This window comes from Cheilinus undulatus, linkage group 3 (genome assembly GCF_018320785.1).
Source record: "Cheilinus undulatus linkage group 3, ASM1832078v1, whole genome shotgun sequence".
Taxonomy (NCBI): domain Eukaryota; kingdom Metazoa; phylum Chordata; class Actinopteri; order Labriformes; family Labridae; genus Cheilinus; species Cheilinus undulatus.
The window spans coordinates 34,546,037-34,565,475 of record NC_054867.1 but is presented as its reverse complement, the minus strand read 5'-3'; the positions used below and the strand labels follow the sequence as shown (position 1 = coordinate 34,565,475).

At 40.2% G+C, this 19,439-nt stretch overlaps 3 protein-coding genes across 4 annotated transcripts; 1 reads left to right on the top strand and 2 right to left on the bottom strand.

Annotated features, from left to right (window-relative positions):
- Positions 1-895: 895 nt before the first annotated feature.
- On the bottom strand, positions 896-9,260 carry mon1bb (MON1 secretory trafficking family member Bb). Its single transcript, XM_041783865.1, has 6 exons — positions 9,127-9,260; positions 8,450-8,544; positions 7,766-8,362; positions 6,105-6,897; positions 5,175-5,322; positions 896-3,492 (listed from the first exon to the last, which is right to left on the bottom strand). The coding sequence occupies exons 2-6, from the start codon at positions 8,526-8,528 to the stop codon at positions 3,265-3,267; spliced, it is 1,845 nt and encodes a 614-aa protein (XP_041639799.1). The 5' UTR covers positions 8,529-8,544; positions 9,127-9,260; the 3' UTR covers positions 896-3,264.
- A 97-nt stretch (positions 9,261-9,357) lies between these two features.
- On the top strand, positions 9,358-13,106 carry tcta (T cell leukemia translocation altered). Its single transcript, XM_041817565.1, has 3 exons — positions 9,358-10,100; positions 10,181-10,232; positions 11,971-13,106. Exons 1-3 carry the CDS (start codon positions 9,890-9,892, stop codon positions 12,011-12,013), a joined length of 306 nt encoding a protein of 101 aa, XP_041673499.1. The 5' UTR covers positions 9,358-9,889; the 3' UTR covers positions 12,014-13,106.
- A 143-nt stretch (positions 13,107-13,249) lies between these two features.
- Positions 13,250-19,305, bottom strand: glyctk (glycerate kinase). 2 transcript variants are annotated; one of them, XM_041817526.1, is made up of 5 exons: positions 18,749-19,305; positions 15,390-15,776; positions 15,149-15,300; positions 14,891-15,066; positions 13,250-14,802 (listed from the first exon to the last, which is right to left on the bottom strand). In XM_041817526.1, the coding sequence occupies exons 2-5, from the start codon at positions 15,743-15,745 to the stop codon at positions 13,912-13,914; spliced, it is 1,575 nt and encodes a 524-aa protein (XP_041673460.1). In that variant the 5' UTR covers positions 15,746-15,776; positions 18,749-19,305; the 3' UTR covers positions 13,250-13,911. The 2 variants fall into 2 exon arrangements, with proteins under 2 accessions (XP_041673460.1, XP_041673454.1); XM_041817520.1 differs by lacking the exon at positions 18,749-19,305 and adding an exon at positions 16,473-18,393.
- Between the last annotated feature and the right edge of the window lie 134 nt (positions 19,306-19,439).

Sequence of the window (19,439 nt, the reverse complement as noted above, 5' to 3'; positions counted from 1 at the left end):
TTTTTTCTCTCAATGATCTACACTCAGTATCCTTTTAAAGACAAAGTGAAAATTTTTGAAATGTTTGCAAATTTCTCTCCAGATCGCTCAGTATGGACAGGCGACCAGCTCTTGGAAGAGTCCTGGTTGTGCAAAACTTCTTCCATTTGAGAATTATGGAGGCCACTGGGCTCTTGGGAACCTTCAGTGCAGCAGACATTTTTTGTAGCCTTCTCCAAATCTTTGCATGTCAACAATACAAGCTCTGCGGGCAGCGTCTTTGACCTCAAGGCTTGGTTTTTTCTCTGATATACATTGCCAGCTAGGAGGCCTTTTATAGAGAGGCCTTTTTAATAATTTCCAATCAATTCAATTTACCACAATTGGACTCCAATGAAGGCTTGCTGAATTGAGAAAGGTATGCCTTTTTTTTGGCTTATGTCTTGAAATAAAATATTAATTTAAACTTGTGGCGTCTAGAAAGTTTGACGAGTTATTTTCAATAGTTTATAGGACTAATGTTGCAAAAAATCAAATTTGGAGGTCCAGGCTAAGGATGGCATCAGACCTGAGTAGAGTTCGTTCCTGTTACTACATGTTGGTAACTAATATCAAATCAGGCTTTGAAAGTTAGACAAGATTATTATTAAACATCATTTATGCCAAAACTTCCAAGTGTCTCAAAATTAGATAATTTTCCTATGTTTCCCAGGAGGGAGTTATATCACAATAAGTTAATGATATAAAAAAAAATTACTCTTCTTCTTCATTCATAATTCATATTTTTTTTCTTCATTCATAATTGGCAGCTTCATCCCTACCATGAATGATTTATTTTTTCTTCAAATGAGAAAGAAAAATGAACATTTTATTTCCAAAAAGAGTGGAAAAAGTACAGAAAAGACAGGCTCTCAGAATGTTACATGTTAAATCAGGGGTATCCAAACTTTTTCTGCTGAGGGCCACATACAGAATATTTAAAGGAGCAGTGTGTAATATTTAGCCTCGTAGCATTTAGCAGAATTAACTTGGCAAAAACGGAACACAATATTCATAAGTAGGCCAATCTAAATTAGTATTTTATCGCCTGAACATGTAAAGTTGTTTTATTATTATTTTGTCCCTTTTGTGGTACTGTAGAGGTATGCAAGATGCAAAACTCCAAGATGGCGGCGTCCATGGAGGGGACCCTCTCTATGCATGAATAAAAGGCTTATTCTGTAAGTTAATAAGATAAAACAATTCTCAATATCCTGGTGATTAAATTCTAGTATTAAAAGGCCTACTAATAGGTATTATGTTCCATTTTTAATCAAGCTTGCTTTGCAGAATGCTTCAAGGCTAAATATTACACACTGCACCTTTAAGGATGGTGGGGCCAGTTTCATTTAACTTCCCTTTATGATACCAAAGTTAGTTAATCCAGTCCGATTTAAGGAAAAGATACACTAAGTTATCCAATATGCTTTAAATAAAAAAAAGTTTCATCAATGAATTGTCATGTCAAAAAGTTTGTTTACAGAATGAGCACAGTGGCATTGCCTAGTGCTAAAACTAAAATATACGCTAGTCCAACAAGATCCATACCGTCTTCACAAACCTTTTTTTTTTCCTGTTTTCTAACTAAAAGACGAGTATAGTTTTGTGTTCCCTTCCCGGACGAGCCCCCAAGGTAACACAAAACTATGCTCAGCTGTCCGAAAATACAGATGAAATATTCACTACAGTAAAGCATGACTTTCATGTTCTGATATGGGCCATTTTTCATTTATGTTTAAGAATTTGCTGCTGGCCAATTAAAAATGGGCGAAGGACCGCATTTGGCCCAGCCATAGTTTGGACACCCCTGTGTTAAATGAAGCTGTTGTGAAAATGTTTCTTGTTAATTAATACACAGGGAAATTTTGTGCAACTTGGGATTTATTTCATAATACTATAGACATACTCTTAAGACTTGAATTGACAGAAAATTCCTCAAAGGACAGGAGGAAGAGGCTACTGTTATAGACCATCTCTAGAAAACTGTTATCCAAAACGATAAGTGGCCTAAAGTCACAACATTAAGCATCATAAAAACACTGTGAGATCACAGTTCCATTTTTTAACAGATGATGTCCAGACAAGCACAGTTTGGGTCCTAGCAATGAGACACTAATAATGAAAAGACGTAACAGCCTGAATTTCCTACTTGTTTTGTGTAACATGAATGAAATCTGACCATTTAAAATGAGTGGCAACAGTTGGGTATGAAGGAATACCGTGGTTGCAGACGCTGCAACAGGGAAGTGCCACCAGATTCATACAGGTGTTTGTTCACGGCTCTGCATGACGGCCCATCCCAGTCCTGCCAGTTCCAGTTGTCGTTTTTCCAGTTTATATTGAGCCTTGCACACTTTTACTTCTCACATATCCTGTTCTGTAACATATGGACTTCTGCACCATGTAAAAAAATTCCTGTCTAAGAAAGTTAACTTCACTGCAGGGTTGTCACAATAGCTTAATTTCAAACTTTGATATGATGCTAGTACAAATCAAACAATATTGATACCTGTTTTGACACAGCGTCAACAGAAATAGAAGTCTAAGGAACCCAATCTTGGGTGAATTCTTGTCTTCAAATATCAAAACTGCAGGAAAACTCCCACCAACTGTCTAAATTGCCCTGTTTTGTGGGATTTAGACAGCATGCAGAGTTTGCCTGCAATCTTATATGGATTTATTCCTCTCCCACATACCTGTCTTACAAAATGCATTTCACTTTTTTAGTTTTGGTGCTTTCAAAACAAATGATTATTAAGTAAGGTAAGAATCAAAGCATCAAAACCTGTGTCAACCTCACATCACCCTTCATCATTACTTACACCAGAGAAGGATAGCACTAGCTTATGAATGAACTATCATCTGTTTTACATTCACTGTCCGCAGGGAAAGTTTATCTTTTGTCAAAGTAATAAAACAATATAAAAACATTTAAATATCATTGCAATTATTTCCTACCACAGTTCATTTTAAAATGCTCTAATGCTGTTTGTTTTTCCCCTGACTCTTTCAGACTGAAAGCAGTGATGCAACAACATATTTACTTTCTTTTTTAAGAAAAGAAATAATACTAGTTGTAAAGAGATCATTTCTTCTTAAATAGTGTAAAATGTAGTGTTTGTTTCCAGTAGTCAAAGTCTGTCAAGTCCATCACTGAGTGTCAAAAGAAGGTTCAAAAATATCTCAGAGCCAGTGTACAAACTATTGTGACTGAGGCAGAGCAGTTGGAGTCGCACTCACAGGGTCCTATAGAAGAGATAAGAAGCCGTTATCTGTGGAGTCTTGCTGGTCAGATTTGCCCCCTCGAGAGCTCTTGCTGGGGTTTGGTGTGGTTGAATACTTTGGGGGGTATCTGATAAAGAGACGGTCCTCCTCCTTTTTGATCCACCTGAGGAGCTTAGTGATAGCTGTGATGGCGCAGGCCTTCGTCACCAGAGGACTGAAGCAGGTGTACAGCTCAAATTTACTTGTGACCTACAGAAGAGAAGATATATTCATTTTAGGCAATATGTTTTTATCTACATTAGCGGTTTTCAACTGGTGGATTTACACCCACATGGGTGGAGAAAGTGTTTTCAGTGGGTCATGAATGTCTTTGAAAAAATTAGTTACAAAAAGTCCTTGATGTATGGAAGTCCTAACTGGAGGAAATGCATCCAAATATTTATTTTACCCTGTTTTATTGGGACCCTTGTCCCAAAGATCTCTCAAAAATTTGTTTTGAGTTCAAATTTATGTATCAATGTCTCTTTTTTGCAGTCATGGTTTTACGGGTTCAAACTGAAACATTTTTCACTTAATTCACCGCAGTAGCTGAAAATTTATCAGAAACTTGTGTCACAATTTCACATTAAGGAGGTTGTGGTGGTTCCTGAGGCGACTAGTTGAGAGCAGCTGCTCTAAATGATTAGAAGAATAGTTTGATATTTTGGGAAATGTGTTCCTTTCTAGCAGAAAACTAAATAAGGAGGTCATAACTCCAATTTCTTGATATTTTCATCTGAATTGTTTCTTTCCATACCGTGAAAAAGACACCAGAGCTTTTGTACCAAAAGATACTGAGAACCAGTCTAATTCAATTGAGTCATGTCATAATTCAACTGCCGTGGACCTGTAAAAATAACCCTGTATGGCAACCCTTTCAAAATTAAGGTCTTGCATATGTTAACCTCCTGTGGAATCTCTTTGTTAAAACACTGCCAGATTCCTAACATGATGCTAACTCAACATAACCTTGTTTTTCCTACTAGAACCATAGTATTTTGTCCTAACAGGCAACAAAAAACTGAAAGAAGATGTTATATACCCCTCTAAAATAGTATTTGCCATCTGTAGCCATAAAACATCCATAGAGTCAGAACAGTGCAGCTGGTTGCAAAAAAGTATTGAGGCTCAGTAATTCAGTTATCTCTCAACCTGGAAGTTTTGGGGTTTGATTTATGTCAATGTGTCCTCCGAGGAGACACTTAAATAAAGAATACATCTGATTTTAGCACTGAAATATCTATATCAATTTAAAAAGGGACCATCCCCAACTAGAACTGCTCAGCCCCTCCAACATCCCCATCCTATTTCTCAATCCTACCTCTTGTTTTGAATTAGGGGCTCTGTTCAATAAAATGGCACCTATGGCTTTACATGTAGTTTACAGACCAGGGCAGCACATGGCCACAACATCATATGTATGGTCACCCTGATTGGCGCATACTGACTATGACAGACATAATGTTGGACCTGTCACTTCCCAATAATTTTTTTAAAGGCTTTGCCCATCCCAAACACAGACTACGGGTGGTCATCCAGATGGATGTGAGGTATGAAACGGTCTATCTGGCAAGTCATGCTACACAACTGATGGATTTGTAAAAGTTACACCTCTTGACAAAGCTATATCAGTTTCTTTCCTTTTTCTTATCTTTATGCAACACTTAGCTAACTGTCCCTCTGGCTTAAATCTAACACTGTACACAAAAATATGAGAGTGATGTCAATTTTCACATATAACTCTGTGCAAGACAGCTAATCAAGTTCCCAACAATTTTAAACTTTGCTTTTGGAAACTGTTCAAAAATATATTGACCTCCTGATACTCTAGTATCATAGAATAAATATTACTCTCATACATGATAACAGTAAAAAAGTATCTGTTAACATACCCAGGCAAGCAGAGTTTCCCTCTCAGCGACATGGTAAATCAGCTTGAGGGGTCGTGAGGTGCTGTGGATGCGGCTGTGCATGTAACGATAAAGGTCTAGCAGTCTCATTTTCTCCACTTCACTGCTGTATGGTGCCTCCATCTCTGGGCTGCAGCAGCAACAAATCACATAGAAAAAGATATGGCAGAAAGAACATGATGACTTTTCACAAAAAGAGACACTGATATATGGCCATGGATGAATATTTTTGTTATTAAAACCATTGCTTTTTGATACTGATGAGACAAACAGTGAGAGGCCTTCTAACCCAAGCTTAAAATGAGTACATAAAGACTTTGGTTCTCTTTAACATTTCTAAAATCAGTGTTATCAACTCAAATTATTTTTATGAAGTGCTATAAATGTAAGTATAATTAAATATAGCTTTAAGGTTTCAGTTTGCTACTGGACTATGTAATACAGCACTTGATGTCTTTGCTCACTAAGAGATAAGTTAATGTTAAAATTCTTTAAACTTTTATTTCCATGTGCCCTTGTCTCTTTTGAGTCTTTCACAAAAAACATGTTTTCTGAACAGTCAAATGTAACCTTTAATATTAACTCATGAAAGCAAATAATCTTTCTACTTGTCCTCAAACAAACTTAACTTTCCCTTACCATGACCCCATGTAATTTTAAAACATTTTTTTCTTAATTTCTGGTTCTCAATATTATCCAAGACTTAATCAATTTCTAACTTGCCTAAATGCAGCATTTTGTACATATTTTTGTATATATATATATATATATATATATATAGTATATATTTTTTAAATATGATAATACATGGCATTTTCTTTGTTTGTAAACAGAGAAAAGCACCAGATTAAGTTAATATTTCACTCTTACTGTTGCATGATAAATGACAGATATACAATCACACAAACAGACCTGGTGAACTGGGTGAGCTGGCGGTAGTTGTCTGGCACATCAAAAGGCTTGTACATGAAGTGTCTGAGGTCTGAGACGCCCACCTGGCTCACGCTGTACGACTGAACTTTGGCAATGAGGCTCAGGGAGTTCTGAGCCGCCATGGCTTCCTCTATCTTCCTCTTACACTCAGCTACAGCGTAGAAAGCCTCTTTGTCCGTCGAGAGCAGCAGCAAACAAACAGTGCATTCTGGGGGGTCCAGGTAGGAAATGTATGCATAAAAGTAACAGTCTGGGTTAAAGAGGGGGAGGCAGATTGGAGTCCAGATCTCCCCGGCCTGAAAGGCAGAGGAAGCTCCAATGAGGTTGAGCAGGAGGTGTACGTCTGCAGGTTCCAGCCTGCTGTCCTCAATGACCGTCTTTTCCTGGACGATGGTGAGCAGCTGGTTCTTGGCAATGAGGATGGAGAAAACCAGATTGGGGGTGATGGCTTTTTGCAGGATCTGGCTGAGAGAGTCCCTGAGAGAAGAAGCTAAAGGCAGGCAGTGAACAGCTGCAAGCAGGAAGCTGGGGTCAGAATCTACAAGGTTGAGGAGACCGTCCAGGATCTTTTCTGAGCCAGCAAGGAGTCGCCTCAGGTCGTAGTTTTTCTTGTGTTCAAAGATGCGGGATATGCTGGCCTGGGTGAGCATGCTTATGATCTGATAGTACACATAGAGGAGCTCTCCACGCAGCTGCCGTTCAGACTGACGACTGCTAGAGACACACACCAGCACAAGGGGCCCTTTCTGTAGAAACACCACCGTGTGCTCCTCTATGGGAAGGAGGGAGAAACATAAGCAAACATCAAAAAAAAAAGTAATCATAACTGTCTGCAAATAATGGCCAAGAGAGTATAAATGCTTTTGTGTTTGATCAGATATTGTTTAAAATTTCATTATCAAACTTCTACAAAAACTTCTACTTTTTGGAGAGAAACAAATCTATATGATGTCAGAAAATTATACTTTACTATACAATGTGTTTTTAACATAGGATCTTTTATTAATTTTAATGATCAATAGCACCAAAAATGAACAAAGATTAAAGGAAATGCATTCATTTCACAAGGCAGGTGAATAAACTCATGCACACTGTCTAAAGTTCAAATATTTACAAAGTTTTGTTATTGTAAATGATGCAAACATAGTTGTAAAATTTATCAGTGCACAGAACTTCATTTGCAACTTTTCTGTAATTGAAAAAACAAGGCATTACCCAATATTGGGGGTGGCAATTTTTATTGCAGTGGTATCAAATCAGGTAATGTCAGATCTTACTGGAATCACATTAAAGTTAAAATCATATCCTCTTTTATTTTGACCCTTGTTTCTGGTTGCTGGTTGAGTCTTACCAGAGTTCATTATTTTATTCATTATTATTTTACATCCTATATATTCAAAACTCATGAACTTCTTCTCAGTCATTGTATTTTAGATACAGCTCCCTAAGGTGCAGCTTTTAAAGTGAGTTGGTTACTATTAACCTTCCAACTACTGCAAGCCTGAGCCACTGTAGTTCACTCCTTCTGGTAATCTTGTGTGCCCACTTTCACTTTCATTATTCTAAATAGAAAATGACTGTCCATTCAGACCAATTTAACAAAAATAATATGGACACAAAAGTCATACTCCTGCACTTACCTGAGTAGACTGAGCGGATGATATTATCTCCACTTTGAACAAATGAAACCAGAGCCATCATGACTCCCATTGTCGATGAAAGAGCCTCTTCACTGCCGTACCTGGAATAGATTGGTTTGCCTGCTTCGCTTAGTACAAATACATGTTTCCTGTGCTGCCGCCAGCTTTCAGCGGTCACGTCCTCATCACGGTGAGACATGAAGCCAGGGGATTCCTGTGTCCCTGCCTCCAACAAGGGAGATGACCTTCCTTTCACACCTATACCCTGCTCCTCCAGCTTTGCCTTAGCTAGCATCGTAACAACAAACTCCCCAGAGTCACTCTGGTCGTTGTCAGCAGCAGCCTCCTCACTTCCTCCATCAACCTGCTCGCTGGACACATTGTTGTGACACTCTGGATTTTCTTGCTCGTCAGTCTCTGGCTTTGTTACCTGGCTAGAGTGAGACTGTGCATCCAGACTCTGCTCCTCTGAGGTAACATCTGAGATGAGTGAATCTGCAGTCTCCTCTTTGTTTATACCGGCACTTTCGTTTCTCTCCACTGCATCAGGAAACATGTGATTCCCCAAGAGGGAGAGAGAAGTGGCCAAAGTGTCACCTGGGAAATGAGAATTGAATTAGGAATGATACAATGAAAAGGTGTGCTGAAATACAGATGGCTTTAAATAAAGATGACTTAGTTTACCAGGTGGATTGCTCACAGAGGGTGGATCACAAATCTTCACTCCCTGTGCCTCTCCTTCTTGATAATTGTCTCTCTCCATGATACCATCCCAGTCGCTGGAAACAAATATAACCACACAAGTCAGAAACAAAGCTGGAGCCTTGTACCTCTAAGGCGTTGAAGCTAAACCTTGAGACAGCATGCATCTCCATTTCTAATGAATAGGAGCACTCATACGGACTAGTGGGTAGGTCACATGATAACAGGATAAATGGTTACAACAGAGACTTACAACTCCAAGATACCAAACAGACTCTGGAATTTCAGAGTGATTACAGCCTCCAGCAGCTCTGGCTAATGTTGCACTAAAGATTAAGAGCAGAGCAAAGTATCTGTTGTTTGACCGCCACAGCTACAGAGCTAACGTTTGTTTATCAGCGGCTCACATTACTTTAAAAGGTAATGCTGGCCTTTCTCATTACTTATTCCGCGCCGAGTGAGCTTACTTTTCCATCTTGAAATATTTCTCTGGGAATTCCGATGCAACTCAGTAAATGTTGACTGTAGTTACACGGCTAACACTGGCTGCTAGCAGGCGACACACAGATCAATTTCATGGCCTTAGCTTAACAGTAAGCATGAAAGCAATCCCGTGCAACTTAAGTTAGCACAAAATAGAGATTAAAAATACAACTTACGATTTTTTGTACCGTCGAAATGTTGAGTCGAAAATCTACTGCGGTACATTAACCTTCATCAGCAGCCCCGGTTGCAGACAAACTGTCAAGAATGAGAAGCAGAAAACAAATTTTCCTCTTACCACGGCAGACATCCGGAATCTCTGATGACATACACAGTCAGCCAATCAGACTGCTCGGTAACTAGGGCTAGTCCCGCCTCCTAAGGGTATGTTCCAGACAGCAATGTGAAGCGCAACGTAAGGCAGTAACGTAGACTTAGTAAGTGTTTGGGCATGTTCTAGTGACTATATTTTTTTTGGAACGAATACTACCACTATGAAAATGTTCAAGGATGATTTCTGACGCTTTTGAAAATTTAACGATACACATATCAACAGTGATGGTCACACGCGTTTTCAGCTGATAAGGGCTATCAGCCGTATTTTGTGGCTGCAGTCGTATTCCTTTCTGTTGCTAACATTTCATGGAGTGGAATATACTGATATTACAACTACTTCTGTAAAAGCGATCACTAAATATATACAAGGGGGTTTAAGCATTTTAAATTTGAGGGGTGTTTACTGTTGAGAGTTAGCGGGGCTGCGCTACGTAACTACGTCATCTCCGATTCTTCAAACCTCACCTCCGATACAGACGTCGAATTATTAGAGATGGCGACCAATATGTCAGAAGAAACATAGCCTCAGCGATGTTTTTCTCTTTGCCCGTCGGATAGCGACTTAAACATTTTGATTTACTTTTAACGGAATAAGAGGGCACAATGGAGGAACCCTGGGATTTTGAGTTTTTGTCTCGAATTGCTGATGGCTGCTTGTCGTTCCTCTCCGAATTTGTGAACGACTGGCTGGCAAACGACATGAGGGTATGCATATTCAAAATCCTACTGAGCTGGTTGATTTTTAGTCTTATCGCTATTCACTTCGCGTGGAAATTCTACGGGAATACAGTGAACGATATGTACTATCGACAAGGTGAGTTTTCGTTTATCTCGTTACAGTGTCGTGTGCGTTACTGTACACGCTGGCTTTATTTGTGCGTTGTTTACGTGCAGGGACTGGACAGAACGGGGGAACACCTGATACAGCACCCCACCTGAGTGGATGGTAGGTGTCCGAGCATCCAAACAGGTAGACTACCCTCCTCACACTGTCTCCAAAGCTTCAGTTATTGACTTACCTCTCTAAATGCAAACGGTCGAGTCAGGATCTGGCCAATCGATAATGCATGTTAATAGATGCAACTCTGTTAGACAAGTCAGGTGCACTAAAGTAACAATATCATGATAGCTATTTAACTTAAGGAGTGAAACTTGGATATATTTTTGATTCATCTCATACAAAGTGAAACATAACAAGACTTGTTTCGTTTTAATGTTGATGATTAAGGCTTAAATCTAAAAAAAAAAAACCATAATCTTAAAGTATTAGAATATCACAAAACATCAGTCCATTATAAGATTTATAATTCAGAAATGTTGAACTTATGGAAAATTCTGGTCATTAATGCACTCTACATTCATGCACTTGGTTGGAGCCTCTTTTGCACAAATTACGGCATATATACGTGGTAAGGGAGCCCATCAGTCTGTGGCACTGCTGGGGTGTTTTGAAGTCCAGGTTGCTTTAATGGCAGCCTTCAACTCACCTGTATTGTCAAATCTGGTGTCTCTCATCTTCCTCTTGACATTTCCCCAGAGATTCTCTATTGGGTTCAGGTCAGGCCAGTTGTTTGGCCAATCAAGCACAATACCATGGTCAGCAAACCAGTTTCCTGGTTGTTTTGGCTTCACTGTGGGCAGGTGCCAAGTCCTGCTGGAAAAGGAAATCAGTATCTCCATAAAGCTTCTCAGCAGATGGAAGCATGGAGTACTGTAAAATCTCTGGTTAGATGGCTGACAGTGTTGGCTCTGGACTTGATAAACCAGTGGACCAACAGCAGCAGATGACATTGCACCTCAAACCATCAGACTGTGGAAACTGAAAACACTGGACATCAAGCACCTCTGATTCTGTGCCTCTCTGATCCTCCTCCAGACTCTGGAACCTTGATTTCCAAATAAAATAGTTTAATCTGAAAACAGGACCTTTGAACCACTGCAGTCCAGTTCTTTTTCTTCATAGCCCAGGTGAGATGCTTATGACATTGTTTGTGGTTCAAGAGTGGCTTGACACTAGGAACATGACACTTGTAGCTCATTTCGTGGACACATCTGTGTTTTGAGGCTCTTAATTCACTAACTCCAGCCTCAGTTCACTCCTTGTGAAGTTCCCCCATTTTCTTGAATTTGGTTTGTTTGGCTATCTTCTGAGGGTTGCCCTCATAGCTGTATGCTTGGATACAGCATCTGAGAACAGCCTGCCCTTTCAGCAATGACCTTGTGTGGCTTACCCTCCTTGTGGAGGGTGTCAATGACTGTAGTCTGGACATCTGTCTAGTCAGGAGTGTTCCCATGATTGTGGTTGAGTGTACTGAACCAGGGTGAGAGTATAAAGGCTCTGGAAACCTTTGCAAATTTACCTTTTTCACAGTAATTTAATATTTGAAGGTACTGGATTTTTGATTTTCATGAGCTGTAAGCTTTAATCATCAAGATAAAAAAAGAGTCTTGAAATGTTTCACTTTAAATGAGATGAAGAAATATTACTTTTTCAAGTAAATCACTGAAAAAAATGACTTTTTTCATGATATTTCAAATTTTGAGATGCACCTGTATTCTCCCAACTGAAGCTGCAGTAATATTATCTTTACAAACCTGGTGACGGTGGGGTAATGACAGTTTAACAGTTTACATATCATACTAAAGACACCCTGCCTGAATCTTTTTATTTATACTTCTTACAGGGAAAGTAAAGCAGGGGAGACCCTAAAAACTCACCGAGATTAGCAGAACAATGATGTCGGACTTTGGACTCTTTCCAAGTGAGAGCTGGACAGTTCACATTTCCCACAGACTCGAAGATTCGCTGAAAATGATGCATCCTTTCAGCAGCGCATTCATTCTGCTTCAAGCTTCTGGCAACAGCCCAGGGAAATATCTGTGATTATATGCTTTACCCAGTGTCACAACTTTTTCCCCACTACATTATCTAGTGCTGTGTTTTTCCTCATTGTTTGCATTACTCATACAGGAGCATATGCTGCATAAATACCTTATTTGAAATAGGTTCTCTGTACAAATGTGAAGATTAGGATGGCTTAAGTTTAAAGAAGTAGTGAATACTAACTTTTTTTCATCTGTACACTTAAGTATCCGACTGAATTAAGATAAAACACATCAGTGCTGGTGTTATTTCTAAAATTTGCATCAAACTGATAAAAGTCAGCATTTTAGGCTTTTAATTAGCTCAAACGGACATCTGCTTAATAAAAATATTTTCTGAAAAGGCAGGGCTTATGTGACGTAGAAACTCACTCTTTGTAGGTTTCTATGTCACCAACTCTACATAAAAGGTAGAGCGTTGTTGCCTCTAACTGACTCTACCATTCAGAGACTACTCCCATCCTCTCCTGCCTGCACTGCCCCAGCTCTGACGGCTCTGGCTGTAGTAACACCAGTGCTGGAATAAACAGCCCAAACAGGTAGTTCAGGACCACCACCACAGTCCACTACCACACTACAGCCTGCTTCATGGGTCCCTGGAGGGGAAAAATCCTCCACATCAAAAGGTCACTATGAGACAGCAGTGCTGTGGGACTCTGTCTGTGCCACTCTCTGGCAAGAGGACATCACGGTCACCTGTCTCAGCTAGAAAACCCTGTCCTTTTCCCCTTCCTCCTCTCCGTACCAAACTGCTCACTTTCTGTGCATTTTTGAAGTGGGTGGAGTTAGCTTTGAGCTGGGGGTTCACTCACACTTTAAGTGTGCATTAGTAAGACTGGCCATTAAGGTTTCATTTCATTTAGACCACGAGCATGAAAAGGGTACTTGGACATGATTTTTAATATGTATGCAAAGAAATAAAGTATTTTAAATACAGGACACAGGCTGATGTGGGTGGAATTTTTTAAAAATGTAAATCGTCACTTGAATCAACAAGAGTTAAGTGAATTTTGTGTGCATGCATTGCAGTGTACAGGTCCATTTCTGTTGCTACTATTTATAAAAAAGTCAACACAGCAGATTGAAATATAGTCCTATAAAAGTGTTTTCTTTTTCCGTAACCTTTGAAAACTGTTTCTCTTGTGCGTAAGGAACATTGACTTTGGTTGAAAATCTTGAATAACCACAAGAGGAATTAAAAGGTATGCAAATCCGAAGAACACTGTACTGCAGGGTTTATTTATTGTGATGTGTATTAATATACATAGTTTCTGTCAAGTTAAATAAATGACAACCAACCTATTTTGGGTATGTTTTAGTACCAGAAGAAACCAGCAGGAAGGCTGGAATATAAGCTGGCTAATGGCTTGAGTGAGTGCTAGCAAATAAAAACTGACATCTCTGGATTCAAAAAACAACAAGATAATTGGCAGTCTAGAAATTGTTTTATTTCCTTTGTGCTCTGCTCATAACTGGCATAACTTGTGACATTTTATTCATCATTTACTTATATTTATTATTTGTTCAGCTGGACGGTTGACTATTTGATAAACCCCTATTTGATCATGGCTTTTGTAAGAAAATTAACCCCCATTTCTAAATGAGTATGAATGTGATTAGTTAAATATATTGGCAGTTTAATATTTCAGAATCTAAAATGATGCATCATATAGACATTTTCAGCACTCTGAAACTCTCATTAATCCACAAAAAGTGTTGATTTTATCTACTGTACTCTTAAATTATTTTATCGTGATGGGAATTGGTGGAATAAGTAGCATGTGCACATCCATCACATTAGTACAGGTCAGACCTGGCACAAGTAAGTGCTTCCCACGACAAAGGCTCGAAAAGAAGGTGTAAGAATCATTGTTGTTAAGGAAGGTTTCCATGTGCAACCCCTGTGCTTGGGCTTCTTCATACAAGCCCCCATCAGTGACGGCCCCTGCTGCCTCAGTGGGTCCATCCTGACCGTCAGTTCCACCACTCAGAAAGACGGGACCATTAGGTGGGACGCCCAGGTCTCTCAGCTCCAGTCCCACTCTCATAGCTAGCTCCTGGTTTCTCCCACCTCGACCCATGCCAGTCAGCTCCACAGTGGGCTCGCCTCCAGCTAACAGACACGTGGCACCCCACCCTTCTGTGCGCCCCTCACCCAACACCTGCATGGTGCGACAGAGGTCCCAGCTCTCTACACCGACTTCAGGCCCCAGCCTCAGCATCTCAGCAGCTATCTCAGGAGGAGGCTCCTCTCGAGAGCAGGCAAAGCGGGCCAGGAGGCCGTAGAGTCTGGAGACTACCTTCACATCACCACATACTCCTGGTGCCACCACTACAGGGCGAAAACCAAGCTCACGAGCGCGGCGACCTGCACACATGAGGGCAATGCTGTTGGAGCCAATCACAACGTTATGAACATGTCCTGATGCTGTGGATTCTTCCTTAGTCTCCTTCCATCGAGGACCTGGTCTCCCAAGAACTTCCTTTACTGAGACAGGTAGAGAGTTTATCAGCTGGTATCGTTCAAGGACTGACAGAACTTCCTCAGGCCACACTTCACTCCGAACTGTGGGGCCACTGGCTATCAAGTCCAGAGGGTCACCAATTACATCAGACAGAATCAGTGCAACCACCTGTGAAGAAGTCATTAGAGGAGTGATAATCAAAGGGTAGCACTGAAATTAACTATCTACACTTAAAAATCAAGGAAAAGTATATTACCTTAGCAGGGTGAGCATAATGTGCAAGCCCCCCACCCTTTAGGAAAGACAGGGCCCGTCGTACAGTGTTCAGCTCTTGAATGGTGGCGCCAGCAGCTGCAAGTTTGCGAGTCACTTCCAGCTTCTCATGCAGTGAGATTGGTGGGATGGGTGCAGGTAACAACGCTGAGCCTCCCCCTGAATGCATTTTATCCACAATGTATTAAAGAGTTACATTTCAGTTTTTTAAAGAAAGCAGATGTATAGTAGGTATCCTTACCTGAAATCAGTACCAACAGAATGTCTTCCTCTGTCAGTTCACTAGCTAACTGCTTGATCCCTTCAGCTGCCTTTTGGGCATCAGCATCAGGCAAGTTGTTCTTAGCTCCCTCCATCACTTTGATGCGAGTGTTGTCTTTCAACAGCAGATTGCTGGGATGGAGAGGGAAAATATCACCCTACTTGTTAGTGTTATTTAATGTAAGACTTTAGATTTATAACATTCTAAGGCTTTTTCTTACCGTTTCCCATGCTCCTGTAATGTCTTCTGAATCCCATGTGGTACACTTATTATTCCTCTGACTAAGTGATCTCCCAGCAGCCTCTCTGCCTCTGCAGCCATACCCAGTACAGCTTTTCCAAAACCAACCAAGTGCAGGTTGTGTTTGAGTGTGAATTTGTGACCATCGATGGTGACCGAGTCTTCCCTGCGCTCTATACTCTGTCGAACTACCGTGTCTGGCTGCACAGCTTCCACTGCAGCTGCAAACACTAGGCGTGCCCGAGAGTCCATTGACATTTTACACAGTGGAGGTTTCCTTCTGCCGATGAGGGTCAGAAAAGGCTGAGGCCGGAGCAGGGAGAGCACACGGGCCATGGGCAGTTCAGCTGGTCTGAGCACTAACTGTCTGAAACATAAATATTAAGGCCAAAATTAATGAAGGAACTAGGCACAGTAACATCATTTAAGAACAGACCAGTTCTGTTACAGTTTAAATAGAGGGAAAGGGGCAGATATTTTGCTGTTATTCCAAAATGGTTTTGTTAGTTCAAGGCCAGCCTAACCTCCATAAGATAGTGAGATACAGAATGGGAAGTCTATATTATCTTAGTTCATTATTATATTCACCACTCTTTCAAAAGACACATTTTTTATTTCCAAGCAGCAGTGTGGACACATTTTGGAATAAAGATTTTTTGAGTGCAGATGTTAGAGGTCACTTTTTATGGCATAGTGTAGTGTGAAATATTAAGCTCAAATCACATGGGTAAGGCTTCAAATTTAAATACCATAGAAATTTATAGTAAAGTAAAATATCTAGAAACCCAGTGGTCCAATCAAAGCCAGAGGCAAGAAATGTTCTTAGTATAATTTTACAAATCAAATTTCTAATGTCAATGTTCTAATGTCATTATGATCAAATCGAAATGATCCTGAATAACAATAGTGAGCAGTGTTGTTGTATGCCTATATGTTAGCTGTTAGCTTATCTTAAAAGGCTGAGACAGCAAAACCCTCCATGGACAACAGCCATTTTCATCTTAACATGGTGATATATTTCCCATAAAAACAGTGCTATCTGAAAACTTGTGTGTGTGCCTACCTGTGGAGGTGGTACTTGGGATATGAAGCGTGTGTATTCCTGATGAAGCCTGTTATTCGGAACTCTACAACTCTGCAGTCAGGCAGCGCTGCAAAACTCTGACCAAATACTCGCAAGAGTTGTGTACCGTATGTGTAATGATTGACTTGAATGGACTGCAGGACACATGAAGCTACCAACATCAGAGCTGTGTGATTGTCTTGTTAGTTAGATTTTTGAACAAAATTTAGGTTCCAGTGACACCAGAAGTTTGCTTAGTGCTGGTGAGCACATTGGCATTGTCAACAGTGATGAAACTCGTGTGCATATCTAAAAGACTTTGAGCCATTCAGCCCATAGCATAGTACAAAGTGCACCCAGCCTGGTGCTAGTTCTAACTGAATGCATACTGGTCACACTGGTTTTCTATGTCATTCTGTTTGAAAACAAAACATGTGAGTGGGCCATGAGTGTTAGAATGCATTTTGTCTACGACATCTGAGACCCTTATTTACAGTTATTAAAGTGGCAGGTAGTTAAGAAATAATTTTTATTAAAATCTTTGTTCTAAGGGTCCCTCTCATGACACATGCCATCACCTCTGGACCAGCTCACTGGGCACCCAGTATGCAGAGAGCTGGAAAGCAGGTGCCCAGAAAGTGCAGCTACTTTTCCCATATCAGGCAGCTGGCCCTTCCCATCCCTGCTCTCCTGAGCACATCAGCATAAGACACACGGTCTTGCCAACAATACCTCAAAATGCGCTGAAGAGAAGTTGTCACAAAGGACTCCAGCCGGTGTTTTGTTGATTTGTGCTGCCTATCGAGATTTACTTTACCTTTGTGCACATTGGGTAAATGGTGAGGGTTAGGGATAGACTATCCTATGATTTAGCACTGCGGTAGCCTCTTGCTATCAGTCAACATCAAGGCCTAACAAGAGTATAGTAAGACTGGGAGGACCAAAGACCAAAAGACTCTGACTTTCATGCTAAGATACTGAGAACGCCACACTGTCTTGCTCAGAAAACCCATCGCCCCCCATGCTCTTATCATTCACAGACACAGTTTCAATGGCAGCATTCAAGGAATCCCCAAAAGCCCAGATCTTTGTTTTGGCCCAGGAGACGTGCATTCCCAACACTTCAGCCTCACTCAGCAAGTCAAGAGCCTCAACAAGGCCATCTATAGGCTCCACAAGGATCACAGCATCAAGTCCAGATCAGTGATCTGGACACTGCTAAATCACACTCCACATTTCGGGTCCTTCAGAGGGCATCTCTCCTTACTTAGTCGAACATTTAAGGTACTACAAAATCAACTGCAATCAAAATCCTGGTACCAAATTGTTGAAAAAATATCTTCTTTGGCACTGCCTTTCTCTATACCTTTCTGTGACCCATATGTGGTTTCATATTCTGTCCTTTAAGACATAAAACTTTACTGTTCACATCACTGGCTAGGTTTGGGCAGAAAGTAATGCTGCAAATCAAGGACTGCTGGATTAAAGTGCTGTTTTTTTTTACCTAAAATTAGGGGAAACAGGTATTCCATTAGGAGAATTTGATTCAACAATTATTTTGGACTTATCCAGCAAACATAATGAATATCATCTATTTGCAAGAGCCAATCATTTTCTTTAATTTGCATTTTCTTGACCAGCAGTTTACTTAGTCATAAGAAAGTCTATTAAAATGTAAAAAAAATATATACACAGAAAAAATATGTCTTAAAATTTAAAGACTGCTTATTACTAAAAAAAAATCCTTCTACCAAAGTCTAAGACCATAAAATATGGGGATTTTTTGCTTCAAAAAACAAAAACACAAAAACAAAAGTGTGTCAACAAATTATTAACCATTAATATTATCTCAAACATGTTTGATAACTGTGTTTATCTACAGTATACATCATATTTGGATCACTAAGCCAGGCTAAATCATGACTTAGTCTTTGGTGTAGCCCATGCATGTGTCCGTGATTTGCCCCTGATAACTCCAGCATGACAGTCTTAAAATAATTATTTGATTACACAGTTTCTCATACTTTTGCTAGTTTATAAATTTCTAAATATGTCGGTTACTCAACACTTTATGCTGAAAAAAATGTAGCAGTCGTTGAGATAAGGAATGATAACATAAAATAGCGGGATAATTTTGACCGGACATAACATGCACCTGAGATTTGTACGTTACCATGGTCACCGTCCACTTCTTGCTCTGTCGCGAGCCAAAGTTCGAGCTTTTCACTAAACAAAAACTAGCGGGTGCTTTCAAAACTACGAAGGTCAATTCTTACCTCAGACTTCTGTGCTTGTGAGGACAAAATCCTTGCTTCCTGATTCTTCTTCACTTGGCTTGCGTCCATTTTGCTGCCAGGGAAAAGCCTGGAAGTGGAAGGAAAACAGAAAAGGTTGTCTAACTGTCAGCTGTTTTGGAAAGTGCTGGACCAGAGGCTGCTTGATATCCAGACAAATAACATGACGTTGTCCAACTCGGTGAATGTAAAAAATAAGATAAACCGTTCTCATCGACTTGTTATAAAATCTGAGGTATATTATTATTGACTCTCTGCTTTTGGGAAATAGTGGTCTCGGTTTTATTTAAACTCTTCTGTGCAGAGTGTTACACTGGTGTATCGGTTTAACTAGTGCCCGTGTTAATTGGCGTTTTAGCCATACAGTCTGTGATTGCCGTAGTTACATCTGTCGAAAACGATTTTTCCTGGCGAATGCCAGATTTGAAGATTTTACCTTAATACTAGAAGAAAACTCTACTGGCATGTACAAATGCACGAAACAAATGCTTCATCTGAGACACCGCGTTTTCATCAACTTTTAATACTACGACAACGGCAGATGCAGTCGGCTGAGTCACCAGTTACCACGGTCACTCGTGCAACGATTACACCAGCCATGGCGTAGGAACTATCGCGATAACAAATCATTTGGTCCGCCAAAAGCGCGTGCCAGATTATGAATATGCGCGTC